Here is a 9,761-nt window from a genome sequence, read left to right on the forward strand (position 1 = left end):
GCATAGGAGCTTGAATTTGATGTTACTGTGAGTTCTTCTTTGAATGGAAGTCCAGCCAAAATAAAATGAACTGCTGTTTGTATCTCTGTTGCCGGGCGCTGATCTACAGAACACACGTGAAGGGAAATCTTCCCACACAGACGGCAATAAAAACCTGCCAGAGCTTCCAATCCCTGTGCATGTGTTATAACCCTCAGGATGTGTCTGCACCAAGCATTGCTAACACAATCCAGACACTACATCGGCCAATAATACTGGCTGATTGAATCGGACATGGATCTATTAAAAGTTCCTTTCTATCGATCATTTTCTATTGATATTTGAGTGGAACATTGATCACAATATAATAAGGGAATGAGTTTTTTTCAGGCAATCAATATTTTTTTCAATTATTAGACAAGTGAATGATGAATGGATTTAGTAGCAAATCACCAAGGATCATCTACATGTGTATCATACAATAGAGGGAAGATGGCAGAGTTTATGTCCAGCATTGTGATATAAAGTGATGTGATGATCAGCATTGGCACAGCACATATAAAGAGACCCTGCACATCATTACCAGCACTGTCAGATTCTCCATGATGTGTGCAGCTAATTAGCACCTGATGTAATACAATAGTCATTGTAAGATAATGAGAACAATTTGTACATTACCATTATATGATCTGTAATTTATAATCTCCACATCGCCATCACTCACCATGTTGGATCACTCGTCCAGGTTCTTCAGTTACCAACACAAGCTGTACACTGTCTCCTTAGCAACCAGCAGGAAACCGGAAGAGCCCGTACACGTGACTCCGCCCATTGCGATCCAGCGCGAGCGTCACTGGGACTTCCTGCAGGAAGTGACGAGAGAACACAGAAAGTGTAGAGCTTAGTTTCCCCTGGCTGTGGACACGTAGGTATCGCTGTGTTCTATACAGCTTTGTGCCCTTTGACTTTATTATTCTATCTGACTAATATTGCCAACAGTACGACTTGTTGGTGGTGGAACTATAAGTCTCCGAGTGCCCTGCCAGCTGGGTTACTTCCCATGTAGTTGGGGGAGGGGTGGGGTATATATTGCCCAAAATAATGGTAATGTGTAACTATATTATAGTGCAGCTTACAGGCCTGGCTGCTAATATTTCCAGGGAATTGTACTTTATTTCCAGGGGTGGCCATAATAAAGTGTACCTAAATTTCACTTTAAGTAATGGGTAGACAACCCTTTTATGTAAGGTAAAAAATTCTGTTTGTTTGTTTTATATGTGAATGAATAGAACCAAAAATCCTCCTGGGATGCGTGACATAGGTATCACAGGAAGGTTTGTGATCCCATTTATTCTTGTAGGGGCGGTGCTGCACCCTTTTTTTATTACGTATAATTTACCTATGTCAGGCATATCAAGAGGCTCTTGGTATGCCTGGGCATCTCAGGCATGCGCAGAAGAAGCCTTTACGTGAAAAGAGAAAAATTTTCTCCATCTCATGCATACGCAGTGTGCAAAGTTTTATTCCAACCTACATCACCTGATCTCGCCCCTGGGTCAGGTGACGTAGGTAGAGGAACCCGCAGGAAGGAAAGAGGATGGCGGCGCGCCAGGTCGGAAAACGATGCCTGACTACGCGGGACCTGATGGAAGACGCCTCCAGACCGATCGACTGCTCTGTGCGATTGAAAGTAAATGGTTTTTATTTTTTCCGGTGTTTTTCAGTTTACTTCCTCCTTAAGAAACATTAGGGTTAATATTACTAAACAGGTTTATTATGGCGCCAGTATAAGATGTTAATATTTCATTAGTTTCAATACAAATCTTTAGTGAAGATCTTTGCATAAACCTATCATCTGTACTGCTGTCCTCTGATATCCCACAATGATCTTGTATCACTGAGTGACTAACAACTACTGACCGCTGTTGTTTCTCATTGAGGAGGATGCAGCAGGGTGCTTGCTAATCTCCCTTCCTTCTCCATCATTCTGTCCTATGCATGGTCTGTGAAAATGATCACTAAACATTCTTGATGACAAAAATGTAGTTTTATATGTTTTGTTCCTGTATCTATGGAGGCAGCCCTGGGTGTCACTTCACACAAGTCTGCCTCTGCTCACGCTAAAGAAGGAAATGCAATAAGATCACCAAATCATCAGTGAATGAAAAAGCTTAATTGGTGTTTTTGGGGTTCATTCGCCTCATCAGGGTTTAGATAATGCGATGAACTAGAATCGGAAGACTTGTTCAGTAGAAAAGCTAATAGATGCAATCTGAATCCAGTATGTGCGGGAGTTCTCCAGTGCATGCTGGATTGATGGGATCAGTAGTTTACACAAAGATGATAATTTGCATTTCCAGTTTATCTTCTAGGTAGGGACAAGACATCTCTGGCAAGATCTACAAGTATTTTCTGCAGTTGCTAAAAAGAAACCCAATGCATCCACTGCATATAAGGCCTGGTAGGTTGATATGTTATCAACCTACCTTGATATCAACACAAAGCGGCAGGTTTACTTTGTTGCAGATATCCAGCAGTATATTCCTATTAAAAGTCCTGGGTAAGGTATGAGTTGCTTTAAACTAATGTTATTACTATGTGACAGTACAGAACGTCCCTGCTTTGTGATATGGAGTGAGGCGAATGCTCCTCCATATCCACAACAGATCTGCTATTTTGTCCCACATAGCCAAGTTAAAGGTAGGAAAGTAGTCAGAGTGCATTCAGTGCACTGTAGCAGATTTGCTGCATAAAAAATTGGGCCTGATTTATTAAAGTTCTGAACGACTGGAGAAGATAGACTTTTATGGGAGAATCTGGGTGATCCAGCAAACCTGAAGTAGATTTCTTAAACATCATTTGCTATTGGCAAATGTTTTCAATTCTAGACCAGATCCATTCTTAATTTGCTGGATCACCCAGGTTCTCCCATGATAGTTTATCTTCTCAAGTCTTGGAGATCTTAAATAATTCAGCCCCAAAAAGCTGACACTATTGATTAGGCTAGGGTCTTTAATAAAATAAAATATGATCTTGGATGAGTTCCAGCAGACAAACTGTATGGAGGAGCATGTAAAAGGTAAGTACAAGGCCTTTCTGTCCAATGTTATTTTGCTTTTTCTGTACAGGTTAACTTTTACATGTGTCTTATATATTCATTAGGTACAGGTGACTCCTATTTTATAACTGGGCATTTGCTAGTTAAGTAGTACACCGTACAGCAGTATGCTACCTTCTGGATTGCTGCAATGCTTCCATCCACTTTAAGATTAAATTTAAAGGAACAGGACACTAAATGGGGATTTGGGACCCCATTCACTACTCGAGGCATCCAGATTGACTTCTATCTCTGTATATATGTATGGAGAATCACTAGTACTGATCACATGCAGTGCCAGACATTAAATATGACTTCTTATATAGCTAATAATACCGGTGCTTATTTATCAATAACTAGTAGTAGACAGAGGGCACTACAACAAAATGAGGAGGGGGGCACCCATTCACACATATGTGCTGCTTTAGTGCATGTTTGTGCCCTTGTGTTTCTGTGGCCTGTATTTGGGCATTTAATTAAATGGCTTGCCTAATGTTTCACAGCCACCCAACGAATGGCGATGCTCAGCATAAGTTCTTTGGTGTGCCATTAGGAAAACATTTACATTATCGTGAGGCTGTGGTAACAGTGCATGTTTTTAAATACACCTTTAATGACTGTCTCTCTCCCAGGATTAGCTGTACTGTAAATTTGTAGATCTCTCTGACCCCTTCCCACTCTAAAACTAAGCAAGCATCATTTATTATGTTGTATTTCAGGCACAGTCTGAAGTTTACTGGAACCCATTCATAAGAGAAGAAAAACACCATGACCAGTGAGTATTACTCTTTTCTACTTCTCATAAATATGTTTTATTTTTACATATTGCAATGATCATCTATCACAGTGACACAAGACGCATCTATCACAAGTGTCACATTTTAATTGTATACCGGTAATTTCATTATCATCAGATAAGTGCTGCCTTTCTCTGTCAGTTTCTGAAAGCTTCACCTAACCAAAAATCCACAAATAGCCTAACCTGTAGGAACAAAATAAACACAATTTATTATTATCTCCCAATAAAGGATCTGCCTGATCACATGTTAAAAAAAAAAAAGAAAATGGTTTAGCTCCTCATTAATTCTGCGCTTTCCATGTTTGTGTGATTAGCTATGATGCCAGCAACTGATGGGTTTGGAGAATTTGTTATGAACTGAAATAAGCACACTGACAGGTGTGATAATAATCACTAGAGGCATGCCGTGATTGTAACGATCGTAACATCGTTTTTCTGTTTTTTTTTTTGTTTTTTTTTAAGAGCTGTTTGTTTCACCATGTTGTTTGCAAAATGATTCATAGATGGGTCTGGTTCACTATAACTATCTTGTGTACTTACTGTGTTCTGATTAGTAAATCCATAGGAAGCATTTCACTAAAGCTGAAAGTCTTATTTCAATTTTCTGATAAAGAGCAGTGAGCCAAATACAAGCAAGAAATTACATTTCTGGGAGCTTTCTCTATACCAGTAGTGTTCAGAACACCCTCCAGATTGTCATATTACTTTGAATTCCTTGACAGTTGTTGTCAAGAAATATTATTATAGTGGCCAAAGACTGAAATAAAAAGATAATTTTATTACCAGGAAATTACAAAATGGCGTTTGTAGCGATTGTATATGCTGTATTTTTAACAAAAGTGGAGTTGTATCTTAACCTATCTTTTTTTTTTTTTTTTTTTGTCAATTCATCTTGTATGTAAATGTATACTTTCTGTACTGTGAACATATTGTTTCTTACACACTTTCAATACTAAAACATGTAAAGACCCTTTATCACTTTAAATCTGTCATGTCTGACTCTATGTTACTCATTTTTCTTGTAGCCATGGCTTCTCCACCAATACGTGGGACAGGGGATGGCATGGAAACCCTGGAGCTTTCGAAATCGGTAGAAGCAATCACACAACACAGCAAAGTAACCCACAGCCCTAAGAGAAAAACATCCCCATCGCCATCATTAAGTCCTGGCGTCCTACAACTAGGGCAAATGCATGCAGACAAAGCAGTGGAGGTAGAAGCAGTCAGGATTATGGTCCCCAAAGCTGCAATAACACACACAGTGCTGTCTAAACAGGCTAAAGCACATGATTTAAATGGACACTGTAAAGTAGACACTGCTGACTGTGTAACTGACCCATGGAAACAGTTAGCTGAAACAAAGGTCGCTTTAGAAAAACTAAAAAATGCAGAGAAACGCTTGCTTCAGGATAAAGAAGGTCTATCGAACCAGCTAAAAGTGCAGACAGAGGTAAGATCCAAAAAGGGAACAGCCTGCATTGGTTACAAACTAAAAATACTCTATATGATGGTGTTATATGTGTCGCCATATTTATATTCATATACCCATTTAATTTTACTGCTAAGGACTTCTGTGTCCTACATTGATCTATATAAAACATTTTAAACAGCATGAACTTACTGCCTTCAGATGCTTAAAGCGAAACTAAAGTGAAAATTAAAAAAATCACACTTAATTTTAATTCCGCTGATACCTCAATGGAGCTGGACCTTCCCTTGATCCGCTCCCTCGTCGTCCTGGAATTCCCCTTTATTGCTGGGCGCCGTCACCTTTACTCTTCTCATTCTGTCTTCTTGGCACATCACCTGATCTCAACCTGCGCAGGTTCAAGATCGCGTGATGTAGTCCACTGTAAAGAAGAAAAAAAGAGAGCCGATCTCACTGCGCATGCATAACATTGGCATCTCTTTCCCCTTAGTGGAAGAAATGCCCCTTCTGCAGAAGCAGCAGCCAGAGCCTCTGGGATGTGCGATGTAGGTATTCTAAGAGGCTCTGCGCTCCCATTCAGTCTTGATCACTGCAGCGGAAAAAAAAAAAAAATGTTTCCTCTATATATGAGGGTTGTCTACCCTTTTATGTAAAGTGAAAATGTTGTGTTTAGGTCCGCTTTAACTGTCACCAATATGACCTTCTCTAAGAGGTTTGGTGAGAGGTCGCTCTTATATATGTTTAGTTTTTTAATAAATATCTTTGTATATTTAATAAACGCCTGTTTTTTTAGTACTGAGACTACTGTGTTTACAAATTGTTGAGTTCTAGGCTTCAGATGTCATTACCTATACTTTTTTTTTATTTTTTTAGGAACATTAATAATAATTTGCATTTATGTAATTTAAACTGGGGATTTAAGCCAGTCAGTATAATATGTGCTAGCTTCTAATGCAAGTGCGGAGGAAGAACGGGTCAGATTCATGAGGATAACAGATAAAGATCAAACTTAGCCAGCTGAGCTCTATGAGCACTTCTTTGTCTAGTTATTGCCAATGAATGGGTTCAGGGGGATTTTCTACTTTAGTTTAAAAATACTCTTCAAAATGTAAAACTAGACTTGTGCATGTGTGCTTGGTACTCTTTCAAAATCCAGACATTACTGTAGTATCTTCCGTCAGTAATAGTAACACTCTTTAATAAGATGTAGGTAGGTAGCCTGATTTAACGAAACTGAATGTGGTGGTTGGTGATACAGGAAACAAAAGGGAAACCTTCAAAGTGCTCCTTGGATTCTGATTGTAGTTGATTACAGAGAAAAAACAGATATTGGCTCCGCTTTATAGCTGGCTAAGTAGCATTATTAGATGATTATCACTATTTTTGTTAAGTTGATCTGTATGAAGAATTGCTATTTTGTGCTGTCATCGTAATTGATAGCAGAGCAAGGTATCAAGTTGTCAGGCAATTTTAAATGTGATATGCTAGCCAAGATCCTACTGTACTGAAAACAATCAAAATGATAGCTGCTGCAGTCAATCTATATAAACATGGGTTATATACAGTTATATAAAATACAAGTGTAAAGTAAGGTCTGTAATGTTATACTTCTTCCACCACCAATCACAGAGTGAACCAAACCTCACCTTTTTTATTACCTTTCCACTACAGAAATGAAGTAAGAGCTTGAATAGAAATGTTACTTTTAACCTTCAATGATCCAATGCATTATAAATTTATAGATAATTTATAGGCCAATATATATTGAATGGATCTTCTTTATTGAATATTCTGTATGATGCTCATATACATCTGCTACTTCTTTTGTCTATACAAACCTCTTTCTTTTGTTTAAGGTTAATAGAGAATTAAAAAAGTTGCTGGTGGCATCTGTTGGTGACGACTTGCAGTATCACTTTGAGCGCACTGCTCGAGAAAAGAACCAACTGATTCTGGAAAACGAGGCCCTGGCACGGAACACAACTCAACTGTCGGAGCAGCTGGAACGCATGTCCATTCAGTGCGATGTCTGGAGAAGCAAATTCCTTGCTAGTCGGTGTGTTTCATTTGTTTGTTAGTATGAGACTGAAAGTGTCAGATATTTTTATTTAAACATTTGAAGAAATTTCCACTTTCACTTTTTATCTGTATGGGAAGAAATCTTCTGTCCAGCTGATGCTGATTGATGAGGATTGCTTTTTCCATATATAATTGAAAAAAGGATAGCCAGCCTGTTAGTGTGGTCTGTACCAGTGTTTCTTGACCTTTTTAATATGGGGGAATTTTTGGAATAACCTGTGTCAGCTAAACTAAGCTGAGAAGCACAAATGGCTTATTGCTCTAGGAACCCCTAGCAACTTCTGGAGGAGCTCTGAATGAGAAACTTTGGTCTGTACTGATCAAACTCTATTGTTACAGGTTAAGGTTCCAGGGTATGATATAGTTAGCCATATTCAGCTAAAATAAAATGTTCACTGTTAATCCAAGTTGATTAGTTTATTCTGAATGTTAGGAGCATACCCCGGCATTTTAAGACTGTGGATATACAGTCACCTTAATCCAATCAATTTGGAATGTATGAAGTAATTTGCTAATTACATAATCCAGTTCCTCTGTGTCATAATGTCTGGGACTGGGACTTGCATGGCTGAAGGTGTGATTTTCTTTTTTTTGTTCTTGGGAGGCTTTGCACTCCCATTCTAATTGCAGTAATCAAGACAGAAAGAAAAAAAAAAGCATGTTCCACTTTAAACAAAATAAATAAATACAATTTTTATTTTTAATAAAATGGTTGTCTACCCTTTAATGTAGAGTAAAAATTTGGAGTTTAGGTTTTAATTCTACCTCTGCACAACACAACTGATTGATTGTCTCAAAACACATTAAGATTACAAGAAATTCCAAAAATAAACTCCTGGACCTGTCATTACTGCAGAGCTGCACACAGGTAAATCTGTGCCATAATTGGTAGGTATGCTGTGCTGATGATGGCAGAAGCTCACCACCCACCAACGAGTTTAGTCCTGCTTTAATAGAGAACCATCCCAGGTGTCCACCTATTGAATCTGATTTAGAGAATACCAGGAGTGTGCAAAGCTGTCATCAAAACAAAAGTAATCTAAAATGTCCTAATGTGGTGAATTGACTTCAAATCTCTGCTGTCTCAATTTTTAATGGTCAAAAAAAAGATTTTAGTATAAATTTAGACTTAAAATTTTGCAATATATTTTTGTTCACCTATATAATATTTATGTGAATTTATATTTTTTAATTGATAATTTAATTATTTTTGTTTGATTGCTTGATCTGTTTTTAGGGTCATGGCAGATGAATTGACAAACATCAGGGCGAATCTACAACGGCAGAACAGAGATGCCCAGAGCGCCCTGCAGGATTTGTTAAGTGAAAGGGAACAGTTTCGACAAGAAATGTCTGATACACAAAAGTATGTTTGTATGTTTTTCTTTTTTTGTGTGTGTGTCTGGATATGTTTACCCTATAGTCAAGTACATAATTAATCTTAAACTTATTCAATGAAAAAATGGAACATTTACATAGCAATTTTAAACCATAATGAGGTTTAAACCAAGCCACCACTGACCTCTATCTACTTGTACTATAAAGGTTAAATCACAGCTAATGTTTCTATTGGCCTAAAAACCTCCGCTGTGTGTATAGAGGGCTGACAGGCTGCAATACAGCGGTAATCAGAAGTAAGCTGGGATGTAAATTCCTTTGTTATAATCTCTAAAGATGAGTTTCTCTACAGTGGCTAAAACTAGAGGGGAATGAGGGGAAAAAGGTACTTTCATGGATTGTTTAGAATATGCAAATACTTATGTGAACACACATTTCTTTAGGTGTGACATATACCACATATCAATCCTGTTACTTTATACCTATGTTGGTGCCATTAGCGCTCACTAATGTAGATAGACTTCTACTACGGTCAAAAAATGGGGTCCTCACAGCCAAAAATTTGAACAGCAGTGGTGTAGAGCAGGTTGTATGTTTTTCACTAAGTGGTAGCTTAACTATTTCACTATAGACATTACAGCTAGATTTACCACTGATTTGTTATTTCTTTTTTCAATTACCTGTAAAAGTCAAGATGAGATCAGAAAAACGGTTATAACAAATTTCTGTGATATTTGTTACATCCTTTTGTGGTAAAACAAAGGAAATTATTGGGTGTGTGTGTACATACAATAAGGTCAATAAATATTTGGACAGAGACAACTATTTTCTAATTTTGGTTCTATACATTACCACATTTAATTTTAAATGAAACTGCAGACTGTCAGCTTCAATTCAGTGGGTTGAACAAAAAGATTGCATAAAAATGTGAGGAACTAAAGCCTTTTTTTAACAAAATCACTTCATTTCAGGGGCTCAAAAGCAATTGGAGAATTTAAAAAGCTGAAAATAAAATGTTCACTGTTAATCCAAGTTGATTA

General features: G+C 37.7%; 2 protein-coding genes across 5 annotated transcripts in view; one reads left to right on the top strand and one right to left on the bottom strand.

The window, feature by feature from the left end:
* NME7 (NME/NM23 family member 7) overlaps positions 1-828 on the bottom strand; it is a gene marked incomplete in the record, with an annotated part of 94,873 nt that extends 94,045 nt beyond the window's left edge. Inside the window, 1 exon segment of the mRNA XM_072426681.1 lies at positions 704-828. Coding sequence (XP_072282782.1) covers positions 704-706 — 3 coding nt within the window.
* BLZF1 (basic leucine zipper nuclear factor 1) overlaps positions 813-9,761 on the top strand; it is a 12,330-nt gene continuing 3,381 nt past the window's right edge. Inside the window, exons 1-5 of one of the 4 annotated variants that reach the window (XM_072426654.1) lie at positions 813-904; positions 3,796-3,851; positions 4,901-5,325; positions 7,161-7,360; positions 8,621-8,749. In XM_072426654.1, the coding sequence (XP_072282755.1) occupies positions 3,845-3,851; positions 4,901-5,325; positions 7,161-7,360; positions 8,621-8,749 (761 nt within the window). In that variant the 5' untranslated portion in view covers positions 813-904; positions 3,796-3,844. Of the gene's footprint in view, positions 909-943; positions 1,670-3,795; positions 3,852-4,866; positions 5,326-7,160; positions 7,361-8,620; positions 8,750-9,761 lie in introns of those variants that run through there. The other 3 variants (XM_072426661.1, XM_072426670.1, XM_072426646.1) reach the window with 3 other exon arrangements.

This window comes from Pyxicephalus adspersus, chromosome 1 (genome assembly GCF_032062135.1).
Source record: "Pyxicephalus adspersus chromosome 1, UCB_Pads_2.0, whole genome shotgun sequence".
In the NCBI taxonomy this organism is placed as follows: Eukaryota; Metazoa; Chordata; class Amphibia; order Anura; family Pyxicephalidae; genus Pyxicephalus; species Pyxicephalus adspersus.